Source organism: Colias philodice, chromosome 21 (genome assembly GCF_061535455.1).
Source record: "Colias philodice isolate Cphi_HAF_F1 chromosome 21, ilColPhil1 Martin Lab GWU primary, whole genome shotgun sequence".
NCBI classification, from domain to species: Eukaryota; Metazoa; Arthropoda; class Insecta; order Lepidoptera; family Pieridae; genus Colias; species Colias philodice.
This window is the reverse complement of record NC_143106.1, coordinates 3,244,136-3,261,897: the sequence shown is the minus strand read 5'-3', so window position 1 is coordinate 3,261,897 and position 17,762 is coordinate 3,244,136. Positions and strand designations below refer to the sequence as shown.

General features: G+C 34.8%; 2 protein-coding genes and 1 pseudogene across 2 annotated transcripts; 2 read left to right on the top strand and 1 right to left on the bottom strand.

The window, feature by feature from the left end:
• The first annotated feature begins 312 nt into the window (after positions 1–312).
• On the top strand, positions 313–1,999 carry LOC149478766 (adenosine deaminase 2 pseudogene; annotated as a pseudogene).
• Positions 2,000–9,109: 7,110 nt separating this feature from the next.
• LOC149478765 (adenosine deaminase-like) lies at positions 9,110–11,111 on the bottom strand. The gene has a single exon (XM_089708561.1). It carries the CDS (start codon positions 10,884–10,886, stop codon positions 9,375–9,377), a length of 1,512 nt encoding a protein of 503 aa, XP_089564687.1. The 5' UTR covers positions 10,887–11,111; the 3' UTR covers positions 9,110–9,374.
• A 1,776-nt stretch (positions 11,112–12,887) lies between these two features.
• On the top strand, positions 12,888–14,542 carry LOC149478764 (adenosine deaminase-like). The gene has a single exon (XM_089708702.1). It carries the CDS (start codon positions 12,954–12,956, stop codon positions 14,442–14,444), a length of 1,491 nt encoding a protein of 496 aa, XP_089564828.1. The 5' UTR covers positions 12,888–12,953; the 3' UTR covers positions 14,445–14,542.
• The last annotated feature ends 3,220 nt before the right edge of the window (positions 14,543–17,762 follow it).

The window sequence follows — 17,762 nt, the reverse complement described above, 5'->3', positions numbered from 1 at the left end:
ATAAGCCATTCCATGTATTCTTGGAAAAGATTATATCTTAAAGTGCTTATTTAATGGATCACGCATAATTTTGAACGTAAATGAGATCTAAATTATGTAAATAATCCGAAAAAAAATTAAACGAATTTGTCATCTTGTAAGATAAGTCTGGTTGACAATGCAAATCATCTATTTAGTTTTTAATACGTCAGTTACCAGTTCTAATATATTATTGTTATCGTCGACGTGTTGCTTAATTCGAGAAATTATTGGGATAGTTTACGTCTATATAAATATCAAGTGATCCACTCATAACTCAGTCAGTGACTGAGACCAAAGTCAACTAGTGACCCTTGCGCCGATAACTGGGCATAACATGTTTATCTTAATCTATTTCATGTTGTGCTCTACGTTTGGGAAAACATTAATGGCGCGATCATTGTACGAATACAACATTGAACGACAGAACATACTTGATGAAGAGTTCGAAATGCAAGTGGGAGGCAGGCTGCGCCTCACCGATGAAGAGAATATTGCGAACGACATACTCATGCACTGGAAGCACTTAGAGGTACAGGAATCGTTCGATAATCCGCAATATTTCAACTTCTCAAAGCACTACTTTAAATATAGAAACCAAATTGAAAAGTCAAAAGTGTATCAGATCATACGAAAGATGCCAAAGGGCGGCGCGCTGCACGTTCACAGCTCCCTCATGTTGAGTGCCGATCGAGTAATGGAGCTGACGTACGAGGACCACTTATATGCTTGTATCGCCGCTGGCTATTTAGATTTACAATTCTCAGTAACGACTCCCCAACGACCTTGCCCGTATAAGTGGCACCTTTTGAGCGAATTAAGGAACGCTTCCGACGATGTTGCTACCTTCGACGCGGAGCTCAGGAAACACTTCACAATGTACACGGATGACGAAAGCGAAATGAATAGAGATATCAATTACACTTGGAAGAGATTCAATAAAGTATGCCATTCCATAAAGGCTCTAATGTCGTACAGGCCCGTGAGAGAGAAATACATATACGAAGGTTTACAAGAGTTTTACAATGACAACGTTAGATATATGGAATTAAGAAGTGGCTTGTCGAAATTATATGAACTGGACGGAAAAGTTCACGACGCAATGTACTTGCCGCGTCTTATTGACCGAGTAGCGAAGAAGTTTAAACAAACACATCCCGATTTTATAGGCGTAAAATTGATTGTTACACATCGACGATATCGGAACATGACGCAAATGCAGTCAGTTATCAACATAGCGCGGCAAATAAAGAAAGAACTGCCCGACATTTACGCTGGCCTCGATTTAGTCGGACAAGAGGATTTAGGGAAGCCGTTAGTGAATTTCCTGCCATTATTAGTAGAAGCACAGGACGACGTCGATTTTTACTTCCACGCTGGCGAATCAAACTGGTTCGGGACGTCTTCAGATGATAATTTAGCTGACGCTATCCTGCTTGGATCTAAACGTATAGGGCACGGGTTAGCCCTTATAAAGCACCCGGTTCTTATGACAGCGGTGAAGCAAAGAGACATAGCGATTGAGATTAATGTGATTTCTAATATAGTGTTGTCTTTAGTGAGTGATGTGAGGAACCATCCACTAGCGACTTATTTAGCTGATGGTATGCCTATAGTTCTATCCAGTGATGATCCCGGGGCGTGGGACGCAGATCCCATGTCGCATGACTTTTACGTAGCATTTGTGGGTGTTGCGAGCAAGAAGGCAGATTTGAGAATGCTAAAACAATTAGTGATCAATTCAATAAGATACAGTGCGCTAGATGATAGAGGTAAGACGTCATTGTTCCGACTGTTCCATAAAAACTGGCAAGAATTCATAGAAAATGTGATAACGATGGATGGATTAAAGTAAATACTTTACGCACCTATAAGTATTAAGTATAATCGTGTAAATATAATCTAGAAATGTAAATATAATTCTAGAAGCCATAATAATTAAATAGATAGATAATTAAGTGATTGTGAACAAATGCCCAAAATAAACATAATAATTATGACAATCTGTAGTATAATTATTATAATTTAATATTATGATAAAGTATCATGCTGAACGATCTTTTTTGTTACTCAATATTTAGATAATCTTATTTAGATATAGGTACCTTATTTTCATAAGGGTACTGGATGATCATTTTATTTTATTTTATTAATAATAACATTAAAATTATTTACAACTGTGCATGAAAAGCTTATCTCCAGTATTACTGTATTTATCCTCATCTAGGCAGGAAATTTCGTTGAATAACAATTAAATAATAATAGAGATAATACAAACATACACAACAAGAGAACGTGCACAAATTAATTTATTTCATAATTTTCAATACAACATCATACAAAGATTGTGTAGCTCATAAATAACAATTTCTTTCACTAATAATTACAAATGGCGATGAATGAATTGTTTTAAATAAAAGTATGTAGATCAAGGAATACTTTTACCAAATCTTAGTAGATCTTTTTCACACGCTTTTGTTTGCTTCAATTGTATGTTTGTAATTTGACTCGATTTTGACGCACTTTTAAGTGGCCAGATTTAATTCAAACTTTGTACACTTATCAAGAATCGGTGACAATACAATATTTGTAGTTTTTTACGTAGGTATGTATTATGATGGTGAACATTTTATTGTGTCTATTATCACCTTATTATGATATCGTTTAAATGTGACAGCATTTACTATCGTAGTAGACTACAAGCCCGCATAGGACAAAAATATGGGTCAAATGAACCACCAGGGGACATATTATCTAGAACGATAGCAGAGCAAAAAATAATAAGATTCATCACTATGCCGTCACTTGTAAGCTGTCCAACTGAGTGCAGATGAGAATTGAAAAGTACAGGTAGACTCGGTAAATTTTGGTCATATATTTTTGTACGGCATTCTTAACCATCGATAGATCCATTAAAAATAATAAGAAACCGCTCAGTGCCGTACAAAAATGGTGGTCCACCAAGTCGGAATTTTTATTTAATTTCCGAGAGTTACCGGGGGTAAATTTGGTCATTTGACCATGTACGGCATCTGTGTCATACTATTGCTATACTGCTTTTAATCCATTATTCCGCAACGCCGTACAAAAATCATGGGGACAAGGGGAAAAAATCGAGAGTTATAATCCCCTCTCTTTCCCCACTCCAGGGGGTCATTTGACACAACACGAAATAAATTTATTTTTAAAGTATTTTATGCATAGATAATATTTTTTCATGTGCCGTACATTTTCGTTGGTTCAAAGGGGAAAAATCTGAAAAAGAAAAAAATCCATATTACGAAATGTTTGCTTTATATTTTTATAATAAAATATAAATATACATTTATATTAAGAAGCTCGAGGTGGTTAATTATCACCTTGGAAAGTCGGAGTCAGGTGGAATGGACTCCGTTAAATTGATGAACTAATAAAAAAGCTATGAACGAAAAGATGTGAATTATATGCAATCAGTCCATGAATACAGGTAAAGTCACAAGCAAATGCTAGTAATATATACATATTCAAAATGTACAAGTAAAGCGCTTTCAAATGGTACCAAATACTGCATATTTATCTTAACTTTATTTTTTTACTCTGTATGTTTTGTCCGCTAGAGGGCGCCACATTAGATTTTGTGAAACCCCATATGGCCTTTAGCTAGCTGGTCGCTGGTTATCCAGTGAACAATTCAGACGCTTCTAATGATATGTCATTTGTCGAATTCTGATAAGTAGTTTAGAAGTTACGAGGGAATAGATGAATATACATACATGACCTGTAAACAACCATAACCCTCCTTTTGCTTTGCCGTAGTTGGGTAAAAATATGTTAATGCCGTACTGTATCAAATGGCCATAAAGCACCCTTAAAATTGTAGCTTTCGTCGCTTTCATCAGCCTAAAAGATGTGGTCTGCACAAAAATGTACGGCATCGTTTTTTCCTAATTTTACTATTTAAAACAACGGATAAAGTGTAGAAAACTATTATATTTCATTAATCTACGATGTTTAAACTTTAACAAAATTTCTGGTTTTGCATTTCTCTATAACTTTTTTTAGAACGGTTTCTTTTGAACGGCAATACTATACAACAATTGAATTTTACAATATCATGTTAAAAAAAAAGTTCCCGTACAGGGTCAAATGACCTTACAGCTCTTTATATCAAGAATTCGATGAAATTAAGATGATTATTGGTATACATTTAAAAGAACAAATATTTTTTGACGGCATTGCTTTTAATAGTACTTTTGAGTGCTAGATAATGTTTTGGAACCGAAGCCGTACTTAGTCAAATGACCCCGTGGAGTGGGGAAAGAGAGGGGATTGCAACTCTCGATTTTTTCCCCTTGTCCCCATGATTTTTGTACGGCGTTGCGGAATAATGGATTAAAAGCAGTATAGCAATAGTATGACACAGATGCCGTACATGGTCAAATGACCATATTTACCCCCGGTAACTCTCGGAAATTAAATAAAAATTCCGACTTGGTGGACCAACATTTTTGTACGGCACTGAGCGGTTTCTTATTATTTTTAATGGATCTATCGATGGTTAAGAATGCCGTACAAAAATATATGACCAAAATTTACCGAGTCTACCTGTACTTTTCAATTCTCATCTGCACTCAGTTGGACAGCTTACAAGTGACGGCATAGTGATGAATCTTATTATTTTTTGCTCTGCTATCGTTCTAGATATGTCCCCTGGTGGTTCATTTGACCCATATTTTTGTCCTATGCGGGCTTGTAGTCTATAGGTATATTTGCAGAATGTCATAGGTTTTTTTTGTACCATGCTAGTATTGTTGGGTGTTGAAATTAATTATTGTCATCGCTTAATTAGTGATTGCTTGAACAATTGTTTTTCGGTTTCAGTACAAAGCCTATTTATCGAAAAAGGCTACATGCTATATTTCATCAGGCTAAGACCAATATGAACGTAGCAATGCGGCTACAACCGCGGGACACAACTAGTTTTATATATTTTAATTTTAAGCGTCAATTAAACACGCATTTAATGAGCGTGCAATGACAACTGACGCGCGACGTGTGAACACCGCTTAATTAGTTACACACTACACGTCTCAACATTTAATAGTTCATATATCTACATTTTATATAGGATCTATACTAATATTATAAAGCTGAAGAGTTTGTTTGTTTGTTTGAACGCGCTAATCTCGGGAACTAGGTACTGGTCCGATTTGAAAAATTATTTCGGTGTTAGATAGCCCATTTATCGAGGAAGGCTATAGGCTATATTATATCATCTCGCTGAGACCAACAGGAGCGGAGCATTGCGGGTAAAACCGCAGAGCACAGCTAGTACATAAATAATATTTGCTAGAACCGCCTTAACAAAGATTAAGCTGTCAGAAATTCGACTGATTCTTTCTTGTCTTATCTGTGATCCGCTGACCACTTCACTATTCACTAACCCAATTTTTTTTTACTATCTATCTCCAAAGCGACCAGTTACGAATTATTATCACCCACGGTGACAAAATATCTACATGTTGGTAGGAATTTATTATATATTTGGTAAGTGTAAGATAAATGTCCAAATTTAAAACTTTAATCCGTAAGATTATAGACTACAAGCCCGCATAGGACAAAAATATGGGTCAAATGAACCACCAGGGGACATATCTAGAACGATAGCAGAGCAAAAAATAATAAGATTCATCACTATGCCGTCACTTGTAAGCTGTCCAACTGAGTGCAGATGAGAATTGAAAAGTACAGGTAGACTCGGTAAATTTTGGTCATATATTTTTGTACGGCATTCTTAACCATCGATAGATCCATTAAAAATAATAAGAAACCGCTCAGTGCCGTACAAAAATGGTGGTCCACCAAGTCGGAATTTTTATTTAATTTCCGAGAGTTACCGGGGGTAAATTTGGTCATTTGACCATGTACGGCATCTGTGTCATACTATTGCTATACTGCTTTTAATCCATTATTCCGCAACGCCGTACAAAAATCATGGGGACAAGGGGAAAAAATCAAGAGTTGCAATCCCCTCTCTTTCCCCACTCCAGGGGGTCATTTGACTAAGTACGGCTTCGGTTCCAAAACATTATCTAGCACTCAAAAGTACTATTAAAAGCAATGCCGTCAAAAAATAATTGTTCTTTTAAATGTATACCAATAATCATCTTAATTTCATCGAATTCTTGATATAAAGAGCTGTAAGGTCATTTGACCCTGTACGGGAACTTTTTTTTTAACATGATATTGTAAAATTCAATTGTTGTATAGTATTGCCGTTCAAAAGAAACCGTTCTAAAAAAAGTTATAGAGAAATGCAAAACCAGAAATTTTGTTAAAGTTTAAACATCGTAGATTAATGAAATATAATAGTTTTCTACACTTTATCCGTTGTTTTAAATAGTATTAACATAGATAAATTAGGAAAAAACGATGCCGTACATTTTTGTGCAGACCACATCTTTTAGGCTGATGAAAGCGACGAAAGCTACAATTTTAAGGGTGCTTTATGGCCATTTTATACAGTACGGCATTAACATATTTTTACCCAACTACGGCAAAGCAAAAGGAGGGTTATGGTTGTTTACAGGTCATGTATGTATGTTCATCTATTCCCTCGTAACTTCTAAACTACTTATCAGAATTCGACAAATGACATATCATTAGAAGCGTCTGAATTGTTCACTGGATAACCAGCGACCAGCTAGCTAAAGGCTATATGGGGTTTCACAAAATCTAATGTGGCGCCCTCTAGCGGACAAAACATACAGAGTAAAAAAATAAAGTTAAGATAAATATGCAGTGTTTGGTATCATTTGAAAGCGCTTTACTTGTACATTTTGAATATGTATATATTACTAGCATTTGCTTGTGACTTTACCTGTATTCATGGACTGATTGCATATAATTCACATCTTTTCGTTCATAGCTTTTTTATTAGTTCATCAATTTAACGGAGTCCATTCCACCTGACTCCGACTTTCCAAGGTGATAATTAACCACCTCGAGCTTCTTAATATTAATGTATATTTATATTTTATTATAAAAATATAAAGCAAACATTTCGTTATATGGATTTTTTTCTTTTTCAGATTTTTCCCCTTTGAACCAACGAAAATGTACGGCACATGAAAAAATATTATCTATGCATAAAATACTTTAAAAATAAATTTATTTCGTGTTGTGTCAAATGACCCCCTGGAGTGGGAAAAGAGAGGGGATTACAACTCTCGATTTTTTCCCCTTGTCCCCATGATTTTTGTACGGCGTTGCGGAATAATGGATTAAAAGCAGTATAGCAATAGTATGACACAGATGCCGTACATGGTCAAATGACCAAATTTACCCCCGGTAACTCTCGGAAATTAAATAAAAATTCCGACTTGGTGGACCACCATTTTTGTACGGCACTGAGCGGTTTCTTATTATTTTTAATGGATCTATCGATGGTTAAGAATGCCGTACAAAAATATATGACCAAAATTTACCGAGTCTACCTGTACTTTTCAATTCTCATCTGCACTCAGTTGGACAGCTTACAAGTGACGGCATAGTGATGAATCTTATTATTTTTTGCTCTGCTATCGATCTAGATATGTCCCCTGGTGGTTCATTTGACCCATATTTTTGTCCTATGCGGGCTTGTAGTCTATTATACATACGATAAAGAACTTCTGACCTGATTTAAGATTTCCATACAAAATAAAATATTATGTATATGCCTGCTCTTAAAATGTCTTAACTCTTAATGTCGTAATATGTATTTATAAAAAAAGATCGTGTGTGCCAAGCACACGTGTCAGAAGTGAAACTTCATTGGCAAGATTCAAAGATACCTACCAAAGTCCAAAATCGTCGCCTTACTCCATGACGTGACAGTATTGCCATGACACGACCATGGAATATTACTCTCAACGAGCCTAAAGAAGTTTCAATTCAAAAATATTTCATACTAGATATCCGCCCGCGGCTTCGCCCGCGTTTGCAAAGGAAAACCCGCATAGTTCCCGTTCCCGTGGGATTTCCGGGATAAAAACTATCCTATGTGTTAATCCAAGTTACCCTCTATATGTGTGCTAAATTTCATTGTAATCGGTTTAGTAGTTTTTACGTGAAAGAGTAACAAACATCCATACATCCATACATCCTTACAAACTTTCGCCTTTATAATATATATATTAGATTTTTAAGTTTAGTTGACTGTTGAATTTATATGCACCTTGAACAACGAAAGAACTAGTAGCTATATGTATTAAAACAATGGTCAATGGAAGACTAGAAACTGTAATTATAATGCCCTAAGAATTATTATTGGGCAGTAGTGCCAAAAAACTGTTAAGTTAACTGCTAAGAATCTTGAAAATATCATTAGTCCTTGTGGCTTATAGGGTTAAAAAGTGAAGTAAGTTTGCATAAAACTGCGTCAGTTTTGTTCACGCCAATGAAGACAGAAAGCTCGATAAAATACACTGTATTTTAGATACTATCTATATATATTTGTGGTTGCAAGCTTATTTATAAAGGTGCCGCGTCGTCACCCGTCATTACCAAACTGTTTGTCAACCGTTTCTGATGACTTAAAGATTAGTGATGCAAGCTAATTTGTGCAAAGCGTAGAGAATCGGCTAATCTATCACACGTGTCGCTAAATAAAGCTATTAAACTACGTTTTAAAACAATTACTTAAATAAAATTGAGCGTCAATTTTGTGGTGTGAAAATAATAGCGGACAGCAATTATTAAAATTGATGTTTGAAGGTTAATCCTCGAAACGACTGGTTCAATTTTTAAGCGGCCGATTACGTAAAAAGATTCTATTATCTATCTTATATAAATCTCGTGTCACAATGTTTGTCCTCAATGGACTCCTAAACCACTTAACCGATTATAATAAAATTCGCACACCATGTGCAGTTCGATCCAACTTGAGAGATAGGATAGTTTTTATGAAAAAAAAACGTAAACATGTAGGTACCTACCACGGGCGAAGCCGGGGCGAACCGCTAGTTTTTTATAATTTAAATAATGAGCAGCAGTTACCGGAGTTCCATCAAAACAAGAAGTGGGAAACAAGATATTACCTTTTCGGAGATTTGTTAAAACAAAAGCCATATTTTAAAACAAAACTTTATTCACCATTGTCAATCTTCAACGGAAGTTTCTAACGAATCTAGTACATGCTCATTTCATTAACGTACAGTAAAAATATGCAAAAAACATACCTTAGTAACAGCTGTAAAGTAACAATTAATTTGTACCTACTTATAGATAGTTAGAATATCTTATCTGAGATTTACGTTATTATTAATTTATTCAGGTAATAATAGCTTATCATTAATCACCATACAATTTGATATGTTATAGTATTAATTTTGCATTTACAAATGACCCTTAACTACATTTTGTACAAACTTCACCCAGCGCTTATCGAATTCGTGTACCATTTTATCTTTATTTCTATACGTGCTGTAATATATAGAATTAAGTGCTAACTGCTTAAGGAGTTTAATATCAGCGTGTCGACTCGCGACACCAACAAACGTCACATAGAAGTCATGAGATAAAGGATCTGCTTCCCACAAACCTGGGTCATCACTCGATATAACAACGGGCAGACCCTGGGCTATAAAACTAGATAACGGATGATTTCGGACATCCTCAACTAACTTCAGCACTGCATTCGATATAACATTCACTTCTATTGCAATATCTCTCTTTTTAACTTCTTCTATTAAAACTGGGTGCTTGATCAGAGCAAAAGCATGACCTATTCTCCGAGCGTTCAGAACGATTGCATCAACTATATTTTCATCCGAACTCGTCCCGTACCAATTCGTTTCACCCGCATGAAAGAAATAATCAAATGTATTTTTTTCTTTGACCAATTCTTTTAAGAAATCTTTCGTTGGTGTGCCTAAATCTTCTTGACCAACCAAATCGAAACCGGCTAAGAAATCTGGGAATTCTTCTTTTAATTTCTTTGCAATTTGTATGTAGTCATTCACCCTTCTAGAATCTACAGATCTTAATGGAGCATAGATAAGTTTTGCTCCAAAGAAATCGGGATAATCCTCCATAAATTTTTCCACGACCTTTTTATAAGATCTTGCTGTTTCTAGTTCATCATAAACTTTTCCATCTATGTCATATAGATGTGGCAGAACGCTTCTTATTTCGAGATACATAACATTATCTTCTCTTAAAGCTTTTAAAGTATCATAAAAGTATTGTTCCCAAACTGGTTTATACGTAAATAGAGAAGTACTCACAATAAAATACTGAGCAAACTTACTCCACACCAAATTGATATCACTATAAGTTTCGTTGGGTTTATCGGTTAGAAGCGTAAAATATTTTCTAAGCTCAGCATCGAACTTTTCAATATTTCCCGAAGAATATCGAGCATTTTTCATGAGTTGCCATTGAGTCGTACAATCAACATCAGGTGTATCGCTTGAAAACAATAAATGCAGTTGATTTTCTTCAAAACACACATACAAATTTTTCCAATACGTTAGTGCTAATACATAATCTGGGCTTAAAATGCCTGTATCGTGGGCATGCAATACAGCACCTTTAGGCATTTGTTTAATAATTTTGTATAATTCAGACTTCTTCACTACATCTTTATATTCAAAGAAATGTTTGGAAAAATTGTAAAACTGGGGATTCGCGAATCCGTAGTCTAGTTCTGTTGTTTTCAAATTCATTATAATTTCGTTCGCCTGTTCCTCTGTGTCATCCAAGCTTATATCACTTCCGATCATCATGTTTATCTCCTTTTGTATTAACGTGTCCCTTTCACTTAAAGCATTTTCCAATGTTAAATGTGATTTCACCGGCACCAAAATCGATATCACAGAGAACACGACCACCGTCCACATTGTCATTGTTATTGGAATTACTCAACGTCCGAAACTACTTATAAGTTAAACTTATCGAGTGCAAGGTTGCAATAACAAAGCTGTATCGAAGTAAAATTAGCACCTTGACGATGCAGTAACAACAATACGAGTAGTCGATTGAATATGTATTAAATCACTAGATAAACGTGCCGAATGTAATCTACGTAACGTAAGAAGTACCTAATCGAAAACTTTATCGGCTAATACATTTGGATTATGTTGATAGTAAACGAGCGAATGCTTACTATTTCATTATCGCTTATCAATACATGCAAGTGGCTGATCTCCGCTCACTAGTTGAACATTAAACGACTTGTTCCACGAGCAAACAATGCGTTCATTCATTGAATATGAATGATGACTTATTCATAAATATCACGCTAGTGGGTATTAATATATTTGCTTGTGTTGTCATTACTTTGAATAAATTATAAATTTAGTAGATGTTTGCTCAACTACTTATCTTGATGCTGCAAGCTAGGCAAAGACCACGATTTTGTCCACGTTAAATGAGATCAAAATTACTTATAAACTGTTTTTTACTGAAGCAGATTAGCCTTTCAATTCACATATTATAAAAGATTACTAATAAATAGTTTTTCATTTTTCAAGAATTGGATGTATATTAAATTTGCAATTATATGTTTCATATTCGGCACATCAGGCCTTACGGAACATCATGGTATATAATAATTAAGCTCTCACTCTAACAATTATCCTCTAGAAGTAAACAGCTCGTCCCGCATCCGAGAACAATCCAAAATCACAAGCGCAGAAAGCCATTGTTGGGAATATTTAAGGGGTGTCATCCATAACTTGAATGAGCAATTTGGAGATTAAAGCGAGGTGACTCCAGCCATCGAAACATCCCAATATCATACGCGACTAGTGTGTCGCAGCCATATTTTTTCTTTTTCACAACGAATGCGTACAACGGGGCGGTTCTATGTTAAAGTGCCACTTAAACCTTCCCCAACCCTTTTCGTTGCATAAAATCAGCATGGCGGATGAGACGGCCTTTATTTCTTTTCAGATTTATTTTTTAGTTTCTTTATAGCGTTGCTTTGAAAACGAAACCCCTTTTAGACGCCGCTAGCTGTAATTTACACCAGTACCGAGTGAGTTTTAGTAAATTTCATCGTTTAAAACGGCTATAGAAATTGCGGGCATTATGCGAGATCGTTTCGGCTGCTCTTAAAAAAGATCTTTTTTTCATTTTTAATTACGTGGGTACTTAAAGTTGTTTAAATTTAGTCGTTTTACTCGAGCTGCAGTAAATTAGCTTTTGCCACATAGAATGCAAAATGCTGGGTCTTTTAAAGAGAAATAAAGGATTTTTAAATGACGAACTAACGAGTAAAATGGTTATTTAAAAGCTAAAGTAGACCTGCCGCAGGTCTCCAGTGAAACTTAAATTTACTGAAATTTTAATATCATCTATAATAAATAAACACGACGACACTTCCTGTTTTGACGATTCAAATTTTTATCTAGAATGGTCGTCATAACAATTTTTTATCTGTCTATATTTAATTTCAAAGAGAAGTACCTATATCTCAATTATAGGGCATTTGTGCCTTTATTGCATAACAAAGTTATATCGGTAGGTACTCGAAATGGAAATGCAGAGCATGAATTGAATGATAATAAAGTGCCATCATCTGAAGAGATAATTAGTATTAATAAATGTCAACCATCTAAATAAACAAAACTATTTCTATAAATACTGTGTATTTTGGATTCCTAGTCAATTTATTTGAATGGCTTTTGACAATTTTGCTCCGTTCAGCTCAAATTAGTTAATATTTTATTAATCGTACTTCACAAAATAAAAGCACGATACTAAATTTTCAATCTTCACAAGAACGGCAGACATAGAAAAATATTCGTCAAAAATGCATTCAATTTTTCAAAGCGTGCTCAAAAACAACATCCTGAATTTAATCACAACATTGATAATACTAATCATACGTTGAGGGCTGAGGCCGATTACCCCGGCACGCCAGTGTCCGCCCGGCGTCCACGCGGACAATACTCCACTCAAACATAACCATGCGCTTATTATTACCATTCACTTGTTTATTCACGATCTGTCTTGCAACAGAAGACTATCAAACGAGACGAGCTCAATTACTCCGCGATGAATCGAGACTATCAATAGGAGGTAAAATAATCCTCACAGATAAAGAAACTCTCGTCAATAACTGCCTGATGCAGCACAAGTTCAGAGAAGTGGATTATGGCTTTGCTAATCCGCAATATTATAATTTCTCACGACATTACTTCTCGTACAAAGATGAAATAAGGAAATCCAAAGTTTTCAAGATAATACGAGACATACCGAAAGGAGCGGCTTTGCATATTCACGATATGGGTATATTGGACCCTGATTACGTCCTGAATATAACATACATGGACAATCTATACGTTTGTTTTCGAAATGATCAATTAAAGTTAAAGTTTTCACACGCACCGCCTGATTCATCGTGCGGATGGCAGCTGATGAAAGACGCGAGATTTTCTTCCAAGAACGTAACAAAATTTGACGCTGATCTGCTGAAATACTTCTCAATATGTGTCGATGATCCTGATATTATCTACCCGAGTATCAAAGAAGTGTGGGGCGCGTTCACTGGCTACTTCGTAACTGTTGCCCCTATGATGGCCTACCGACCTGTTTGGGAGCAATACTTTTATGACGTTTTGAAAAAGTTCAGAGAAGACAATATAATGTATGTCGAAGTGCGAAGCATCTTGCTAAACTTATACGAATTGGATGGAACGGTATATGACCCTATAATTACCGCAAAAACATATCAGAAGGCATATAGACGTTTTATGAAAGATTACCCAGACTTTATCGGAGCTAAGCTAATATACGCGCCACCGAGGAATATAGATCGCGCTAAATTGGACGAATATCTAAATCTAGCGTACAGGATAAAAGATACCATGCCTGAATTCTTCGCTGGGTTCGATCTAGTTGGTCAAGAGGATGTGGGGAGTCCTATAGTAGAATTCATTCCGCAATTAAGTGCTGCTGCGAAAGATTTCAACTTCTTCTTCCACGCAGGTGAAACGGATTGGTACGGAACTTTCACAGATGAAAATCTAGTTGACGCTGTGCTATTAGGTGCTAAAAGAATAGGTCACGCGTACGCGCTGCCCAAACATCCGATGGTGATGAAAGCGGTTGTTGAAAACGACATTGGTTTAGAAGTGAATGTGATATCGAACGCTGTGTTAGCGTTAGTGCGTGATGTTAGAAACCATCCGTTAAGTACTTTCATTGCCCAAGGTTTGCCGGTAGTGCTATCAAGTGACGATCCAGGAATCTGGCAAGCAGACCCGTTATCTGATGACTTCTACGTTGCTTTCGTTGGTGTTGCTAGCCGTTTGTCAGACTTAAGGTTGTTAAAGCAACTCGCATTGAATTCTTTGAAATACAGCGCTTTAGATCACAATGATAAAACGCTTGCTTTAAATAAATTCAATCGCCGGTGGAACGAGTTCATAACTAATTTTAACTGTTCAAAGTATTAATAAATATAATTCCATATGTGAGTAGACCTTATTATTTCTTATCGTGTAATAAAAATTCCAATAGATAATAAATTAAACGGTGTTAAATGAAAAGGCACTTGTAAGCAGAGGCGGCTCGTGACAAAATTTTATGGGTGTTCACTTGAAATAAAACACTGAAAATACATGGTGTAAAGCAGTACATTTATCAAAAAAATTACTTATAAAGGAAATACATAGGTACGTCTTTCTTTTTGGTGTGCAAAAATATCTATAACTTAAAGCGACAAGACATTCGTAAATGTCTGTTGTTGCTTTCATCACAACCACACAACCATGGTGTTTTCACATAATATTGTTCGGATTTAAACACACGCGTATATGTTTTCGTTTTTGTCGTACATTTTTGCGAAAGGTCAAGTTCAGGCCGTGGCACTTGGCAGTCCCTGCTTTCAATTCAAGCCGAATTTGTAACGTTTTAACACACTTTTTAATGAACGCCACATTATAATTGTTCATTTTCACACTCACAAGTAATACTGATAACTACAGACTATTTCAACACGTATCTTATGATTTTAATTAGAAAATTCCCGAATTTGCATTCGCGCACGTGCATTGAAGTTGACTCGAGAGTCGAGTGTTTGTTTATAATAATATAGAGATTATTAGAGAGTGGCAACATCGCGCGCGGCGGTAAAAACGAACCGGCAACGTTTACGGGAGCGGCGCTCCGAATTTTGCTATCTTTCCATAGAAAATCTTCTGTTTCACGCGCGCAGGGCACTGGCAAACCCTCTCTTTCACTCCTATTGGATTTCGTATTAGGAAATGTACTAAATATTTTTTCATTGGAGCGCAATCGTGAGCGCTCCGCTTCGCGCGTTACTGTATAAATACAATATTATTAAAGTGTATGGAATGAAGGAATGATGGATATATTCATTGTTATTGACAGTAGTTTTTTACGATTACGATTGATTTTAAATAGTAATAATTAATATTAATAATGAAATTAAGGAGTATGATTTTATTATAATTATTTATGGGAGTTCACTGCACCAGCGCTCCTTAGGGCGAGCCGCCTCTGCTTGTAAGTTGTAACAATCAGTAAAAATAGCATTTGGAACAGGTACCTAACCTTTGAACTACAACCTACTTTTAGCCACGATTTTATCCAAAATAGTCAAATAACACGTTAGTTAAAATTCTTAGATCTTAGATTATGAAATGCAAATAAAAAATCTTAGATTATGAAATGCAAATAGGATTCTTATAATGGTTCCAGATCCAATCAATTCAAGATACAAATGCTCGTCATTGTCCTGAATTTGCTTTGATGTATTTTAATAGACGTATTTTATTTAACTAAGTATATATATGTTTTCTATAGATACTTTATATTAGTGGTGTTTTTTGAACACCCTAATCCTTATTTTACTTGTGATATAATTTTCTTAATCATTGAGAAGACATTAAATATCATTATTATCAATGGAATTTTCTATGTGAACCTAGAAACTTATATATCATAATTGGGCCACTAACGAACGCTGACTGACGAAACTTAGATACCTACTAAATCGGTTGGAAACAAATAAAAATATATGTTTCACTACAAATGTACCTACTTACATTATGAAAGTAAAATGACGTAAACGTATTTCCTTATCAATAAGAATCACAAAAAAATAAATTATTTACAAACAATTGCTCACTCTCAATATATTTTGATAATGAGATGCATTTAATTCTTTTTAATATTCTCAATGAAATCAATATTTACTATGATTATTCTTTTACAATACATATTATTATTTTGTGTGTAAATAAATTAAGAGTTGAATTTTAACTAGGTGTGAATAAATCTACAATTAAAAGTACCAAGGTATTTTATTTACAGCGTCTCGTAAAACAAAAACATTATTTCGCAGAAACTACGTTTGTATTTACAAGTAAGTAGGTATATAACTTGTTAAATAATTTGTTATTGTACTTTCTGGATCTGTTTGAAAAACAATTCACAATAAAACGCATGATTTATTTGTATTAACATCTGTAGTCTGTACAACAAATAGCTAAGTAGGTAGGTACCATTTATTATAAAAAATAAACATACGCAGTGGAATGGAAATTATTCTAAATACATCAAAACTTTTTATAAAAATCATTTCAACATCACTAAAATAGGAAGGTAGGTAGTTGTTTACAAAATCCTAGTCTCCAGTCATCAGTTCCTTTTACCTTTTTGTTTCGATGCTCCAATTACGCTATTTATAATGAAACGAACTTTTGATGAACTTGACTAAATTATCGTTTTCTATTTACTAGATACGGCCCATGGATGTAGATATTAAAAAAATTCCTGATAATATTTTTTAATAAGTAGATAGGTACCTAAGTACATATTATTATTGTTCATTCCGGAATAGTGTTGATCATAAGGTCAGACATTATTTCATCAATAAGTTTATCTATTGGAGACAGTTGAATAATAATATACCTATTTAGTATTTTTCTTTACCAGGCAAAAACTTTTTTGATAATAATATAAAATATGTAAATAATATTTTATTTACATAAATCTCTGAGCTAAAAAAGGCGTGCGTGTTTAATCACGCGATTTTACATATTTAGAAATTATTTAAAGATTTGCCTAGTACATAGTTATACATATATAAAAATGATCAACAAAGCCAGACACCAGTCAAAGGTATATAGACCACTAACGAACATAAACATACAGACAATGACTTCGTTACGGGGGCTGAGAGCGTCACTTCACAATATCCTACACTTAAATATACCATGTTTTCCATTCTCTACCTTATTGCTCATGAATAGAGTATAAATTTGTATATAATTTACTGAGCGCACTCTATAAGGAGTGCGTCTAGAAAAGTTTTAAGTGGAATCTAGGCCTCTAATTCACATGTGTATCTCATAAGGGTCTCACTGAGAGTATGAGGTATATTTCTCGTTTTGTATGTACAATACTACTTAGTATTGTGCCTTAAAAATGTATCCAGCAACTGTAGCATTTGAATTAAATATCTGAAAATGTTTAAGTGTTAAGTTACAACTTACAAGATACCTATGTTTGACTTGTAGTTAGGATCGCAAATAACTGTACGTACGACGTACATTTATAGCACAGTATTACAATATAGGAAATATATTGTAATACTGTGTTTATAGTCTGAATTACATAAGTAGACCTACTACAATACTTTTCCTAAGATGTAGGAAGAATAATACCTAAGGTTATTTATGAAGCTAATAGAGGTGGTAGCGTATGTGTAATCTGGATATTAATTTTGTGCGTCTTTAGAAATTTTC